This window comes from Myxine glutinosa, chromosome 8 (assembly GCF_964187855.1).
Source record: "Myxine glutinosa chromosome 8, kmMyxGlut1.1, whole genome shotgun sequence".
Lineage (NCBI taxonomy): Eukaryota > Metazoa > Chordata > Myxini > Myxiniformes > Myxinidae > Myxine > Myxine glutinosa.
The window spans coordinates 109,093,498-109,110,486 of NC_136268.1; the positions used below are offsets into that span (position 1 = coordinate 109,093,498).

The 16,989-nt window shown below is 42.8% G+C and overlaps 1 protein-coding gene across 9 annotated transcripts in view; it reads left to right on the plus strand.

The window, feature by feature from the left end:
- Window positions 1-16,989, plus strand: part of LOC137432833 (calmodulin-regulated spectrin-associated protein 2) — a 40,072-nt gene that overhangs the window by 21,459 nt on the left and 1,624 nt on the right. For 3 of the 9 annotated variants that reach the window (XM_078783662.1, XM_078783666.1, XM_078783664.1), the window contains 10 exons: window positions 6,851-6,950; window positions 7,057-7,196; window positions 7,831-7,933; window positions 10,721-10,787; window positions 12,328-14,467; window positions 15,605-15,723; window positions 15,915-16,162; window positions 16,348-16,438; window positions 16,571-16,689; window positions 16,777-16,895. In XM_078783662.1, the coding sequence (XP_078639788.1) occupies window positions 6,851-6,950; window positions 7,057-7,196; window positions 7,831-7,933; window positions 10,721-10,787; window positions 12,328-14,467; window positions 15,605-15,723; window positions 15,915-16,162; window positions 16,348-16,438; window positions 16,571-16,689; window positions 16,777-16,895 (3,246 nt within the window). The remainder of the gene's footprint in view (window positions 1-6,850; window positions 6,951-7,056; window positions 7,197-7,830; window positions 7,934-10,720; window positions 10,788-12,327; window positions 14,468-15,604; window positions 15,724-15,914; window positions 16,163-16,347; window positions 16,439-16,570; window positions 16,690-16,776; window positions 16,896-16,989) is intronic. The other 6 variants (XM_068125074.2, XM_068125077.2, XM_068125076.2 and 3 more) reach the window with 3 other exon arrangements.

Below are 16,989 nucleotides of genomic sequence, written 5' to 3' on the forward strand. Positions count from 1 at the left end.
AGTTTGTTTTATCCTCAAAAATTTACCGTAGTGAACAGACATTCATGTTAAAAGGTTGGCCTTTAAAACCTACCCTTATGAAGGAGGACAGCCATCTGTACAAACACACAAACTGACATTGTGTTTTATGTTTTATATGGTGGATGTTTAAAAAAAGTTTCCACGAGCTCATCAGTGTTTTTCTTTGTTCTCCTTTTGTATTTTCCTACTTCAGCTTGTTGTTTCCCATTTATTTATTTTTTGTATTTGTATTTGCAGGTGGAATTTGTGCTTTCTTTTATTTGCTTGGTCAGTTAACCCAGCACCCCACATGTCACCTGCAGTTAATCCATAGGTGGAGTCGAGAGCACATTTATAAAAGACTTTTTGCTTTGGCAGTGACTTTAAGGAGTCTCTTGCTGCATATGGAATTGCGACAACCAACCCGACCTGTTGGGTTTTAGCTGTGTGGATTCTAGGTAACATTGCCTGTTGGCTTTCCATCTGTGTGGAGTTAAGGTAACCTTGCCTGTTGGGTTTCTAGCTGTGTGGAGTCAAGGTAGCCTGCCTGTTGGCGTTCTGTGTGGAGTCGAGGTAGCGTTACCTGTTGGGGTTCTGGCTGTCTGGAATCAAAGTAACCTTGCCTGTTGGATTTCTAGCTCTGTCTGGAGTCGAGGTAATCTTGCCTGTTGGATGTCTAGCTGTGTGGAGACTAGGTAACCTTATCGGTTGGGTTGATCGTGTGTGGAATAGAGGTAACTTTGCCTTTTTGGTTTCTGGTTGTGTGGAGTCGAGGTAACTTTGCCTGGTGGGTTTATAGCTGTGTGGAGCCGAGGTAACCATGCCTGTTGGGGTTCTGGCTGTGTGGAGTCAAAGTAACCTTGCATGGTGGGTTTCTGGCTGTGTCTGGAGTCAAGGTAACATTGCTTGTTGGATGTCGTCTCGCTGTGTTGAATTGAGGTAAACTTGCCTGTTGGGTTTATTGCTTTGTGTGCAGTTGAGGTTACCTTGCCCATTGAGTTGCTAGTTGTGTGTGCGTGTAAAAATTGGTCGATGTGACTAAATGCTCGGAAATGGCACCCCGCCCTGTTTCCTTTCCACGGTTCATGCCAACAGCCTACTTTACTCCCTTCTCTGCAATTTCGTTTCGCAACGATTTGAACATTCTCAAAGTGCTTCTCATTTATGCTTCATGGCAGGAATTTTAAATTACTCCCGCTAGGGAGTAATGCATTCACTCGTGTCCGTGTGTGTGTGTGTGTGTGTGTGTGTGTGTGTGTGTGTGTGTGTGTGTGTGTTCGTATGTTCTTGTGTTCGTGTGTTTGTGAACAAGATATCTGGAAAAGTTCTGAACGGATTTGGATGAAAGTTGGTGGGATGATTGCCCTTGGGATAAGGAAGAATTCATTAGTTTTTGGTGAAGCTCAGGATATTGTTCCGGATCCAGGAATTTTTTTGAAGGATTTTTTACCATTGGAAGATAGGGCTCAGCAGCGGCCACCCACGGCGGGAGTATGCGCTCTACTGAGTGGCGTTCTAGTTTATTATGTCATGTTTGAAGAATGACGTCAGTTTGATTTTGCTGGGTTATAAAACTATTAAATAACATTACCTTTTAAAAAAATGCGTTAAATCCTTTGATACTCTCCACGATAGACCAAGCCGTTTCCACAATAACAGCACATTACCTGCGTCCTTGTTTGGTGCACATGATCTGCAAGTGAGGTACACCTAAACGTTATGCCCACCTCCCTTCATCCATTCCCCTCTTGTCTCGCACGTGGAACAGTCTTCCCGAGTGTCGTCTCGTGCGCTTCCTTCCTTCCTTCCAGGACTTTTTTTTGTATATTTAGTCGAGGCTCGTGTAAGAGCTAACACATATAAACTTATAATAAAGGGAGCGGGAGACAAGAAGGGGAGAAGTACGAATAAGAGAGTCTAGAGGGGAAGAGACTTTAGTATGTTGCCCACAGCCACCTCATGTTCTCGAGTTATTCAACTCTGAATTCCACTGCAGCTACTGTAACCCTGTCCCCCTTTAACCTACGAGTCTCCTCATGCTGTGCTGTACCTGTGCCGCCACTTAGTCTGTTGATCATTTGACCCCAGTCGTTCCACACTTCCATGAGCCTCGATACGTATCTGAAAGGAAACGCAGCTCTCCCATCAGTCATGGGGGCAGAATAGTTTGCCTGAAGTTTGTTTCATGATCCCTGACATTGATCTGTATAAACTCTCGTTCTGGTGTGATGCAGGCAGGGAATGCTGTACCCTTAAGCATGTTGAATTGTTTTTATTTATTTTTTGCACAATCAAAATAAAGTACTTATGAACACCAGACTGAAACAAATGTAAGCTGTTTTTCACAATGCTTCCTTTACAAGTACAATACAGTCCATTTTTTATGTCATGGTAATTTTTGGCAGTTTTAAAACAACCGTAATGTTTAACTCCTGTGTCGAGCATTAAACATTTGAAGGCGTTTGCAATCTTCTTCTGGATGGTGTACAGACTTGTTTGATTTTCTTGGTATTGGTAATTACTACACATGGAGTGAAAAGTGCAGTTAAGCAATTGGTTCATCTGGTCTGTCTGTCCACTAGCGTTAGTCTATGATAGAAGAACGACTTGATTTTTTTTTGAACACGAATCGGAAAACGAAGCTGTAGTTTATCGGCACTTTGGCTCTGAATCCGTTCCCATTGCATATGAGCAGAGGAGTTGGATACTTTTTAAGCGGTGAAGCCGCTTCGCTATTTGGCTATGTCCTTCCTTCCATCCGCCTGTCAAAAATGAAGAAGAACCTTTCTAACCCATCATGTTTAATTGTAAAAGGTTCCAAAGGGTAATTGTAGTGGGTTTTAAAGAGTAATTCTAATGGGTTCCAAAGGGTAATTATAGAGGGTTCTAAAGGGTAATTCTAATGGGTTATAAGGGGAAATTCTAATGGGTTTTGAAGGGTAATTATAATGGGTTCTAAAGGGTAATTATAATGGGTCCTAAAGAGTACTAATGGGTTTCGTTCGTTTCTAGGCTTTGCCAATTTCATATTAATAACTAGAACAATGCGACTGTCGCCAATATGCCTCCGCATTGTCCCACAACAGGTAGATACCATCGTTCACTGCCCGAAAAATAAACAAGTTTGAATTTAAATCCCTTCAGCTGTTTTCAAGTATCACATTTTCACCAGCCATGACAGGTTTCATATCGATCCGTGAAACAGTTTGAGACGTTTTTAAATATCGGCTTTCAAGCTAATATGGCTGCCATACCACATGCCATATGGCCTTTAAAAATGTACACTCTGCATATGTATGGGTAGGGAATCACGTTTGTGAAGTTTCGTGTTGATTGGATAAGGTGCGTTTTTCTATCCAAGATATCTGCCAAACCACGTGACCTATGACGTCATAATTTCCAAAGTATATGCAACAGTGCTGTTCGATATTTGTAAAATTTTACATCGATAGGGTGAGCGGTTTCAGATATAATTATTTAATATTTTCCTTCAATCCAATATGGCTGCCACACCATGTGACCAATTATATTTTCATGATCATCTTTTAATCGTCATGCCTAGTCAATGACACGTAGTTTTGAGTCAATCGATTTGGTGGTTTGGGAGATGTTTTTTTAAAGGTTTTCGGTTAAATCCAATATGGCTGCCAGCCATGTGACCTATGATGTAATAAATTTAATCTCAATACAAATGGGTCATAGATCATGTGCATGCAATTTCAGATTTTTAGGATAAGGAATTTGATTGAAACATTTTTGGTTCATACACCACTTCACCTATGATGTCATCATTATCATGCTTTTGCTCCCCATTGGGAGTACTTGACAATGTGAAAAGTTTCAAATTTTTCCATTCAGTGGTTCCGAGAAATAATTTTTTAATTATTTGCTTTTAATCCAAGATGGCTGCCATACCACGTGACCTATAACGTCACAATTGTCATAAAAACATTCTGCATGGGTGTCACTCCTACCCTGAAAGTTTCGTCCCAATCGAACATATGGTTGCTGAGAAAAACGAGGTTTAGCCCGTATGGACGGACGGACAACGTCCCGAAAATTAATGCTTCCGTCGGCGGAGGCATAAAAATGCCAAACTGAACCACTTGCTTCACACACGGCTGCGATTTTTTTTTTTTTTTTTTTTCTTTTTTTCCTACTCTGTACTGCTAATCAGGTTCACTATGTTTTTTTCGTTCAAAATCATGGTAGATTAGCAAACCTATACATTTTTGGAAACGTTATTACATGGAAAATCTGAAAATCAATGTTTACATTTGCCAATTCCGACCAATTCGATTCGACCAATTCGACCAATCGACCAATTCCATTCGACCAATTCGACCAATCGCTTCGATCGACAATTCGTTCGATTCATCGAATTCGATTCGTTCGACCAATTCGATTTGCCAATCAATTTGACCGACCTTTGCTTGTGTGGAACGGACTGTGAAAACGATGCGGACTATATTGTCGGATACGACACACAGGACAGTGATGACGAACTCTAAATGGCATATTCTGTAATCGTGTATGTTTGATGCCATTGACTGCCTGTGTATATTTTGTCATTGACTGCCTGTGTAGATGTGAAGTTATACTGACTGCATGTGTATATATGATTTTGCTGACTGCCTGTGTATGTTTGGTGATATGAATTATTGTGACACATTTTGATGTTATTAACTGCCTGTACAAAATGATAACATGTATTTGATTATGCAACTTATCGCGAATATAAAGACAGTATTTTGCAATTCAAAACCTTTGATTCGTGTCTTACCATTCCCCATAGCACTAATTTGATACTTTCATTGGATTCCTTGTCCCTGAAAATATAGGTTTAGTATATTTTTTTAAAGTTTTTCGGGTAATTAGAGGCAGAAATAGAACAAAATATGTATTTTATAGTGGCCATTTTGAAAATCCAAAATGGCCGCCATACAGGTATCTCTCCAAATGTAAACATTGATTTTTAGTTTCCTTATGCTATAACCTTTCCAAAAATGTATAGGTTTGCTAATCTACCATGATTTTGAACGAAATATAATTTATTGACATAGTGAACCTGACTATGCTGCCTGTCTGGCAGTCAAACAATATTTAAAATCATTCGAAAAGGAAACTTACCATTTTTAAGGGCATCATAGATTACTCAAACAACAGGCACGAAGAACTAACTTTGTGCACCAAACGTGCATCCTTAAATTGCTTCCGTGCAAACTTTGTGCATCCTTAAGCGAAGAGATCCCTATTTCCTTCCGAGCATATATATATATATATATATATATATATATATATATATATATATATATATATATATATATATATATATATATATATATATATATACATACACATCTATATCTATATCTATATATATATTTTGTATACAACATTGAGGCTCGTGTAAGAGCTAACATTAATCACACAAAAAAAAAAAATGGACACATAAAACATACAATAAAGGGAGTGGGAGACAAGATGAGAGAGAGGGAAGCACACAAGTACAACAGTAGAGAACAGGGATATCGGGGGATCTGTGAGGGGATTGAGGGGAGGAGGCATGGGAAGGGGGTGGGTGGTGGGAGAGGTATAAAACACATGGACACTGCTCGGACTTCCACGAAAGAAGTCGGTGTTTCAAGAAAGTGTATCTGGGGTGAATTAACGGGGGTAGAAAAGATCAAGGTTTTGGATGGGGGAAGATAAGAGATGGTGGTGGACAGCTGTTTTAAAGACCTGGAGGGAGGAGTGGGATTGAAGAGTGAGGGAGTTTGTTCCAGAGGTGGGAGAAAAGAGTGAAGGTGAGCAGAGAATCTTTATTTTGGCAGTTTCACCAGAAGAGGGTTGCAGGCAGATCTTGTGCCACCTGTAGGAATATTTGGTGGACAGAGCACAGAGAGAGCTGGGGTTGCAAGGCTGTAGAGGAGTCGGTAGAAGACAGAAAGACCACATACCTGCCTGCGGTGAGTAAGTGAAAGGCCCTTGGAGTTAGCTTCATCCAGAGAGATTCCAATGATTCTGAAAGCTTTGGTTTCAACAGCGTGAAGCCGAGCTAGGTATGAGGCAGGAGCACCAGCCCAGAGGGGAGAGCAGTGTTCCGTTGAGCTGTGGATTAAAGCCTTGTATGTGGTGAGGAGCTCAGGTGTGCCAAGGAAGGACTTCGCACGACGGAGGATTCCCAGTCGGCGACTGGCTTTGGAGGCCAACTTGGAAATGTGGTTTTCCCAGGAAAGGTGGTGTAAAAGACCCTGCATCAATAGTAGGAAACCTTTGAAGAATTTTTTTTTTCCACCATTAAAATTTGATCTCAATTGAATTATATACTTGAACAATGTAGAACACAAATCGCCTTTTTGGCACTTTCAACAACCTTTCGTTTAGCAGTACTTGGACAAAATATCACTGCATTTTACATCATCTCGAACAATCAAATTTGCTGCCCGCAGACCCCGCCCATGTCCTTGTTTCTCAATACTGCATGGGGCAAGGTGTTCTCTGAAATGTGCAGTTCTGATTGTAGTGAGTTTATCTGGTTGTCCTCATCACAGTTAGCCTTTTTGGTGTTCCCATCTAAGCATGTGACTCTTCGTCCCGGGATTCCAAGTTGGAATCCTGCACCAATTCGTTAAATAGTTTGCAAATGTCGTCGTGATTCGTGCAAAAGTACATTACGCTAGAGACGCATCAATGTTACATTGTCGTCTCCTGCGTCCTTGTCCTGCATACGATCTGTGTACAAGCTCCTCCATAAGTGAAGAGCAGTATTAACTGTGTCGTAAATTTAAGGTTTGAAGTTGATCGATTTAATTTTTTATTTTTTTTACCTGTCCTGGTTCCCCTTCAGCCAGCATTCCCAATACTTCATGACCTGAAGGACATGCACGATGGAAGAGCCCTGTTGATGTTACTACATTATTACTGCCCCAGCGTCCTGCCTCTCGACGGTGTGCTTGAGCAGAGTCTCATTTTACAGCTTCTCCGAGTCGGGTGACCTTGCATCTTTGCTTTGCCCAGCCATGCTCTGTATATTTATTCTTTGTCCACCCTCAGACATCTGTATGCATGAGCCGATGACTATGGTCGACTGTCTATACAATATACGGCTCCTGCAGGAGGTCTGTCAGCAGCACTTGGGCGTCTGTCTGTTGCTCACACCAGACGACGTGCTCCACTGTCTCCCCGCCCTGCAGGTCGGTTTGTATTGCTGGGAAAATCCACACATTTTTGCCAGAGTATGGATGATGTGTGGGAGATGGTTTTGAAGAAATGTTCATTTTCTTACGGCTTCATTTGTAAACCTGTTTGGAAGATCTAAGAAGGTGATTTGTGTGTGTAATAAGGGGGAGGCTCAGCATTATTGGCACACTTTTTTTTGGATGTGTCCCGACTCGTCTCAATATTTACAAAAATTAAAAAGAGCCTGTTCTGAGCTTCATGGCAATATTAGCCTTGCTGTTTGTGAAATGAATAAACAGACATGTTTGATTATCACAGTCATCTGTGACATCTGCGCTTCCTCCCTTGTGGGAGGCTGTAATTTGTGCAGGGCGTGGGTTTCATTGGGAATAGTGTGTAGCACGCAGATAGGGCAGGCCTGCTAATGAACGGCCACACCCAGGTTGGTAAATTGCATGACTTGACCCGACAACAGGTATTTGAAAGGTTTATTTACTAAAATTGAGACCATAAAGAGGAATTGACTTTTGTGAATGGTTGCTTAATGAAAATTGAATGGATTGACAATGATTGCTTTTTAAATTTTGCCTTTTCTAATTATTAATTCCTCTTCTTTCCCTTCCAAATTGACTTGTTTTCATTCTTTAGCCCAACATAATGGATTTTGTGGCTGATATTTTTTGGAGGGTGGCAGTCGAGCCGGCAGACTGTGTGCAGCCACTCGGGGGAGTAGAAGATCCAACGATTGACGGTGAGGGAGGAATAATTGAATGGAGAGAGCTTTTATTTAGTTAGTTTCCTTTCCAAGATTGAGGTTCGTGGAGGAACGAGGTAACAGATGGTGAAAAAAAAAAATGGCCTGATAAATGGGGCAACAGTTGCACACTAAGCAAGGGAATGAATGAACAAGATGAGAGGAGGAAATGCCTTAACCTGCAATTAAGAGGGTTGGGTTAGGTGGGGTCAACAGAAGTAGAAATGATTGTGGGTAAAGTTGGAGCAAACATGAAGATGTGGTATACTGCTGGTGTTGGAGCCCTGGAGGGAAGTGGAGCCTTTCGAAGTCTCTAGAAGGCAGTTCCACAGATGAGAGAAGGAAGGAACAAGTACAGATACATTCAAAGTATCTGGCCCCCATGCCAAATAAATAAATATCCTCTAGCACGGCATTGCTGGGGCGCCTTAGGCCGTAAAATATTTTCTTTCTCAATTGGCTAATAACATACCTAAACCACCAGTGCTTCATCCGAAGCTGTAACTTTTTGAAAATGTATTAAATAAGTCATCAATCTTTTGGGAAATTTTTTAAATAAATAATCAATCAATTAATTGATTAATCAATAAATCAAAAATACCCTTTACAACCAAATCACTTGGTCATTGTCATGTCCAAATATCAGCTTCCTAGCTCAAAAGGTTCCTGAGATAATGCCCAGAAGAGAAAGGAAATAAATAAGTACTTAATTTATCGATAATAATTCAGTAACTAATCAATTAATTCATTAATCAAAAAACGAAAAATACCGTTTTTCCCAAAGAACTTGCTCACTTTTGTGCCGAAATGTCAGCTTCCTAACTCAAAGGATGGCTGAGATATCACCCGGCCAAACAAACAAGAAAGAAAGAAACCGGAGTGAAAACCGAGTACTCCCTTTGTGTGCGTCATTGCCGGGCTCCCTTCGGTGCCCGGAAATGACGTCATGCAGCGCCTGGAGATGGAATAGGAAAGGAGCGGTGTACAACAAAGTTGAGGTGTGCAATCATTCTTGATTTGGGAAGATTTGATCTGCCAGGGGTTCCTGGAGTAGTTTTGGGAGGGTCAGTGGGATTTGGGGGGCCGGGGGGGGGGGCACAGGGTGTAAGGGAGGCTTTTAAAGAAACATAGGGGCAATACCCCTGGTGCTCACCTGGTAGAATAAACAGTATACTACACTGACTAAAGGTATTTTGAACCAATTTCATTGGTTGATAGAAGACAGGGCAGCATGTAGAATCATACTAACATAATCATAAGACTTTAAACAAACAAACAAAATACCTATTTTGGGGGGCAACCTCTCACCCCTCCCCCAACCCCCGTATACCTCCTCAGACCCCAATTTTTCTCATGCCTTGAACAAACATTGATACATCACGGATGATGAAAGTTGTGGTGAAGTTTCATCGAAATCATGTGTGTAGTTTGTCAAGAAAGCAAATTCCTTTGGGGGGGGGCAACGCCCCCCCCCTCCCCATTGACCCTCAAAAGTGAAGGGCAGATATATATATATTTTTTGCTGTGAACAAACGTACTGGTGAAGATTATGGTCAGGTTTCATCGAAATTGTGTGTAGTTTCAGAGGAAAAAGCCAATTCCTATTTTGGGGGGTCAAACCTGGATCCACTTTGACCCCGGTAGACCCCCATAGACCCCAATTTTTTTTATTTTTTTTGTTAATGCCGTAAACAAACTTTAGTCACAACACAACAAATATTTGTACCAAGTTTGGTCACATTCCTTCAGCGGTTTCGGAGAAGAACTTGCAAGTGTTGACGGACAGACGGACGATGCGCCATCGCATAAGCTCCTCTGAACTTCATTCTAGGTGAGCTAAAAATGAATAGATAAATGAAGCCACCGGCCTGCGTACAATGTGAAAGCAGCATACCTTGTGCTTCAGTGTTATTGTGGGATATTCCAATAATGTTGAGCTTTAGATTCCACACAATCCTGAAGAGATGTGAAGCCGAGGTACCATCCCATAAGGGAGAGCAGAACTCCATTGAGTTACAGACAAAGGGTTTTTTTAGGCTAAGTATTTCATATTTTAAGGAAAGACTGAGTGACAGAGGATGTCCATTCTGTGGATGGCTTTGGTGGTCAGCTTTGCTACATGGTTGGCCCAGGAGAGGTAATGAGGTTATCTCAAGAACTTTGGTGAGGCCTCAACCTTCTTGAGATAACCCATTACGGTGACTTTGTAAAGTTTGAAAGTGAAGTGGACATACATGGGGGTAGGATGAGATAAAGTCCAGCAGTGGTTTCAAATTGACCAAAGAGCTACATGTCAGCTGATTTGTTTAATCACAGGATTATCATTTTGTATTTAAGTTTTGCATTGCAGGTTGGTTCTTCTTTTTCTTCTTTTTTTTTTAAACCACCTCTCCTCTGATGTAGTTATCTACTTCCCTAGCTCCTTCAGAATGCACGTTCTTCCAGTAACTCACCCCACCCCCTCCTGGTTAAACTTCCAAAAGCAAGGCTGAATGCACACCTTTACCCTATTCTCCCATTTGTGTAACTGCCCTCTGGAGGTGGTTTGACTCCACACTATCCTGCAGTGTTCCAAACTGGCAGTGTGCCACCATTTCATGTCCCCACCGCTCTCCCCCCACCCTGCCAATCTCTACTCACTGTCTTTACTACCCTCATTATTCCTACATAATTGGCCCTCTTACTTGCTGGATATTCATTATTCCTCTCGCTTGTTTTGGCCAACGTGTGTGTGTGTGGGATGTGATATAGTAGTAATGAGACCTCCAAATGTGTGAATTTCAGAGCCTGTAGATGCAAGTGATGGAGGTGTTGATATCTCTGATGGAACAGACGCTGAACAGAATCAAAGGTAAGCAGATTTTTCCTGGTGTAAGCATGTTGTTCATACATGTAAGAGTAACAGATGTACTTGTGTAGTGGGTAACGTGTTTATCCACCATGACATTTATTCAAACCACCTAGATAGAAGTTTTTTATGCCGTCACCGGAGGCATAATGTTTTCGGGTTGTCCGTTCGTCCCTCAGTGATAGGTTTACGTTACCGCAATAACTTGAGAACGGCTGAAGGGATCCAAGTCAAACTTGGTGCAGATTTGTATAATGAGGTAAAGATGAACTGATTCGATTTTGGGGTCATGAGGTCAAATGTCAGATGTCATGTTAGGTAAAATGCCAGTTGCTGTGATAACTTGTGAACAAGTGATAGGATTTTGATTAAAGTTTGTACAAGTGTATGTACGATGATGCAAAGATGAACTGATTTGATTTTGGGGCCAAGAGGTCAAAGGTCAAAGGCTGTAATAGGTTTATAACTTGAGAATGACTGAAGGGATCTAAGTCAAACTTAGTACAGGGAGGTATAATGATGTAAAGATGAACTGATTAGATTTTGGGGTCAAGAGGTCAAAGCTCAAATATCAGATTTGAGGGTAAAAATTCCCATTGGGTAAAAATTATGTTAGCGAGCTAACTTGTAAACCAGTCAACTTGATGTCATGGGATGTTCACCAAACTTGGTGTAATTATATATTTTATGATGAAAACAACAACATGCATTTTAAGGCCATTTTCCCCGCTACAGCGGGGGTTAGCCATATTTTATGATGAAAAGAGGAACCGATTCGATTTTGGGGTCAAAGGGTCAAAGGTCAGGTAATGTTAAGTAAAAATGATGTTACCAGGCCAATTTGTGAACCAGTGATGGGAGTTTGACCAAACTTGGTAGAAGTATCCATTATTATGCAAAGATGAACTGATTTGATTTCTGCATGAAGAGGTGAAAGGTCAGTTTCTGTAATAGGTTTTTAGTACCATGATAACTTCATGACTGAATGGAATTGAGCCAAACTTGGTGCATGTATAATGATGTAAAGATAAATGGATTATATTTTGGGGTCAAGAGGTCAAAAGTCAGATGTCCCATTAAGTAAAATTTGTTACTGCACTAATTTGTGAACCAGTGATGGGACTTTGACCAAACTTGGTGCTACTATATATGATGAAAAGATGAACTGATTAGATTTCTACATCAAAGGTCAGAGGTCATGTCCGGTAGCAATGTGATACTTGAGAACAGCTGAAGGAATTTAAATCAAACTTGGTATAAATATGTATAATGAAGTAATAATGTGGGTGAAGGCATATTGGTCGACGTCGTGACGTCGAAGAGTGCCGTTCTAATTTTATTTTAGTTTTATATAACGTCAAGGCTCATGGAGGAGCTAGATGATTAAAATGATGTTACATGAATAAGTTCTTAAAACGTACATCGTAGTACATTTAATTTTTTGGAGAATCGACCATTTAAAATTGTTTGAATGCTCTCCTGAAGCAGTGTTTATTGTCATGTTGTCCTCAATTTCAATTTAGATTTGATTTTCTGTTTGAAGGTCTCTTCCACAGTCCATCTCCTTTGAAATAAGCTTCGATGATGACAACAACGGTGGCAGTACTGTACGTCATGCGCCTCGCAATGGTCTTCCACGTTCCCGTAGCAAAGATGGTCTTCAGCGTCCCACCAGACCCCGTGTGCGCGCACGCAACAGTGACCTTTCACCTGGCTCCCCATTGAAGTCTGCAGCCATGAAAAGATTGCAAAGTGACGAACCACATTCGCTTGCAAATGGCAATGGAAAAGAAATTCGGAGTGAAGATCCCTTTAAGGAGATCGGTTCTGTCGGCCCACTGCAAGCTCATCGCCGCTGTCACACACCGACAGCCAATGAAGGCTCCGATGGATTCTATCTGCATCCTGGGGGACACGGTGCCAATGGGACAGAGAAAAATGTTGTAGATCGTACAAGTTACATCTTGAATTCGCCTTTCGACTCGCCTGAAAAGGCGATTGCTGCAGGGCTGCCTCTTGTGCCTGTGGTCAGTGAATGGGATGAAGAAAATAAGCAGGATCCTGATTTTGGAGAAAAGTTTGACATAGATGGTGGTAGTCACCAAAGGATGTCTCCAGAAGCGAGTCCCAGCCCTAGCCCTTGTCCAAGTGCTGATAGTACAGCCTCCTCCAGTTCTGGTGTGCGTTTAACAAGCTTTGCAGAGCGGAAACATCATAAACTAATCGGTGGAGGTGAGACTCGCTCAAGTGTTGGTAGTTCTTTGCGCTCCACACCAGACAGCTCAGAAAGCAGTTTTCCCCAAACTGTGACAACAGGTGGCACGCATCAAGGCATACGCAGCACTCACAACCCCTCTTCGCAGTATACTTCATCACTTTCTGATGGTATTGCAAGTGACGATTGTACCGTTGTGCCACCCAGCCGACACCCCATATCCAGCGAGGTTACGCGACTGCAATTGAAGTTGGAACAGAAGCGACGTGCCATCGAGACTCAGCGACGCCAGGTAGAAGCACTGTGTGCACAGCAAAGAGAGCGCTGTGGAAAGGAAGCATTTCTACACGTGATTAAAGGCAGTAAACGAGAAAGGCCGGAGCCACAGGGGGCTGGTGAGACTGCAATGCCATTGCCACGCAAAGGACAAAATAGGGAGAAGGGAGAAACCTCTGCTTGTTTTCAGCAGAAGTTAGAGAAGGGTGGCCATGACTTGGTTAGGCAAGAAAGCTGTGGTGGTGGTGGTGGTGGTGGTGGTGGTGAAGACTGGGCAAATCCTGAAAGTACAGAAGAAGAGTATGGTGAGAGCGTTAAAGCAAGTGAAGAAGCGCATGAGGGCGTTGAGGATGGTGGAACATCCGGAAATTCAGACCTTGGCCAATACAGCAAATCGATTGGAAAGCTCAATGAAACACTACGTGGATTGCAGCAGGAAATGGTGCGCTTGGCACATCAGCAAGACAACCTCCTTGCAATGCGTGACAGCCAACAGGCCATGGCAGATGCTGAAGCAAAGCTGCAACCAAAGGCCTATGACACACTCCCAGGTCGTCGTACTCCATCCAGGTCTCCAGCACGCGGTGCCCTTCGTAGCCGTCAATTGGCTAAAGCCAAAGTCAAAAGGCCAACAGAGCTTCGTTGGTCTGCATCTCAACTGTCTGCCGACTCCCCAAAACCAAATTTGGCACGTGTCCTCAGGGCACAACCTTTTATTGATCACATGCCACACCTTAGGCGCTTTTCACCTGAGCAAGTTCGTCTCCAGACTAAATCAAGTATCCAGTTTGGCTTCAGCGAGGAGGAAGACGACGGAGATATTTCAGGAGAGACTCCAACCGATCCAGCCCCAAATACTCGAGTAACTGCTCGGCTTAAGAGCGAGTCAGAAGAGCCTCCAACACCCACTCAATCTTCATCACCTCTCGATTCTGATTCCCCAATACTCCTCAAAAGCTTGGCGGTCAATTCTGGAAAAGAGCCAGGAAATGGAGAAGGTTGTCCCAAATCAGAGAGTAGTTCTGCCAGAAGTCCACACTTCGTGGGGAGTCTGGCAGTACAAGTATCCGTCGAGGAGGGAAAAGAAGATACCAAGAGTTCAGAAGTGAGCATATCAGATGTGGATGAATTGAATGCTGCAGAGATGGACACAGCTGAGTTGGAAAAGAAATTTGCTGAAGGATTCTTCTTTGTAAGTACTGTACAAGTTTTGTTTTGATATGCTGTTTTTATAGTATCCTTCATGTCTTCCCTGGTTTTGGGCTAGTGGCTAGGGTGCCGGCTTAGGATCCTAGGATCCTGGGTTCGAATCTCGGTCGATCGCCGAATTAATGCCAGGGGGGTTGACTCAGCCTGTCATCCTTCCGAGGTCGGCTAATTGAGTACCAGTTCACTGGTAATTCCCTGTTTGTCGTTGAAGGCGGCAAAAAGGGTTGGCGTCAGGAAGGGCATCCGGCCGTAAAACATTGCTTCAAAAAGGGGACCAAAAAACAACAACTACCACGGTCCCCGAAAAGGCCAACCCCCGCTTTGCGGGGAAAAATGGCCTCTAAACGGTGGTTTATAGTATCCTTCATGTGCATCATAATTGTCCTGCATCTTTTTCTCTTCACCCTTGCTTGTCTTTTCTTTTATTATTGCATTTGGCCATTTTCAACATTCCGCCGAAGGTGGACGGAGGTGGACGGAGGTTATGTGTTCACCCGTCTGTCAGCAGGATATCTCAAAAAGTTATGGCCAATTTAGGCCGAAACTTGGTGGACAGGTTGGGTGTGTGACAGGAACAAATTGATTCGATTTTGGTGAAGATCTCAATATTATAATTTTTGAAGTGATTCTTCACCATTTTGCGATAGGACCAAAAACTATATGTACCATGATATTTCAAAAAGTTGTGGATGACAAAACTTGGTGGATGAGTTTGTGAGGTGACAACAAGCCGAATAGATTTTGGTTGAGGTCTGAATGCAGATCCAGCCTATTAGTGAGCTACAAAACGTAAATTGTTCATCCTGGCAGAGTTATTCGCTCTACCGAGTGCTGTTCTAGTTCGTGCGTTTTGGTTTGCCTAAATGAGGGCTACATGAGATTACACTGGATCATTCCGGTAGCTTATTTTAGAAGGTAGTTCTGCTTGGAATTTGTTCTTGAAGTGACAGTAATTGGGGAGGGCACGGGGCGGAGGGGTGGTTAGATAGACGGGCAAGTAGTTTAATTTGTCCTGCAGAAGAGTGCAAGGCAGGTGAAGTGACATCTTGTCACCAGCTGGTTGTTATACTTGAGAATGAGAGATGTGAGGGGAGATTTTAAAGTAGTGTCTCGTTGGCAGCAGAGCGGCGGTCTGCCTCCGGAAGAGTGCGAACGGCGGAAAGCAGCTTTGTTGCAGCGACAGCAACAACGGAAAAGGCAGCTTGCAGCTGAAGCTGAACAGCGGCGGGAAGAAGAAAGGTAAGCAGGACTGTAACGTGATTGTGATTTAAATGCATTCAGGATAAATAAATAGAGGTATATGTTTTATCACTTGTTCATACTATCGGTGTATTTGTCAGTTCTGAAATTAGGTTTCGTTTTCCGAGTATCAGTACTTCAACCACGCTATCTTCTTAACGATGAGTTGTAATTGTACATGCTTATCACAGACGTCGAGCGGCAGAGAATGAAGAGAAGGAGAAAAAGGACGAGGAAGATCGAGCACGGCAGCAGAAAGCTGAATGGAAAGCTGAGCGCGAGTACATTCAAGAGACTTTCCGACGTCGGCAACAAGAGCAAGCGTGGCAACAGCGGCAGCAGCCACGTCAGCCAGCTAAAGGCCTTCGGCCACGACCGAAATCTGCGCAGCGTGGGGATTCAGCAAGCGTTGCTACTTCGCCGTACAAACCACCGCTTGGTAAGCTCTGGTCATCAACAACCAAGCTGCCGCTACGCAAATTCGGGTCTTGTTAATATATTAACTTGATGTGAATCCATTTTTCTGTCGTTGGTTCATCTTGATCTAAGGAATATTGAACAAAAAGCAACACCTCATACTTCCAACGGGTTATGATAAGCAGTACGAGACCACGTTTCTTGCAGGCACTTCGATGAATCGCTTCCATTCGGTTTCCAGCCTCTCCATTGCTTCGACAACTGTCAGCGATCCCAATTCCAGCACGCACGATCACAGGTTGCAGGCGACTTGAGTCTTTTATTAATCTGTTCTTTGCACTTGGTTTTATTTTTGAAGACTTAAATGTTGATTGGGTGGATAGTTCACTCCTGTCTGGAGATTGTTCTGATTACGGTCTAATTGTGACAGATCTGGCTCTGTGGATATGCTCGACATCGATGATGGCTCTGGAGACAGCCGCAGTGGTGAACGAGATTGGGATGCGGTATCTCAGATATCATCGCAGGTCTCCACTGGGGAGTACTCGGGTGAGAAACTTTTCCGTTATTGTTCTCTATTTGACTACACCCGATGTGTGGTCCATCGCAGAATGACCGATACTGTATAAAAACCAGGACCGAAGCTGTACAAGGAGCCGAGTGCAAAGTCCAACAGACACATCATGCACAATGCGCTGTCCCACTGCTGTCTTGCTGGGAAAGTTAATGAGCCTATTAAAAACAAGGTCATCGAGGTATGATCTCAGTTTCTTATGTCATCCTTACCACTCTCCCCTTGCCCCCTCCAATTTTATATTTATCCTTTGTTGCGCAGTTCTCTGTCCATCT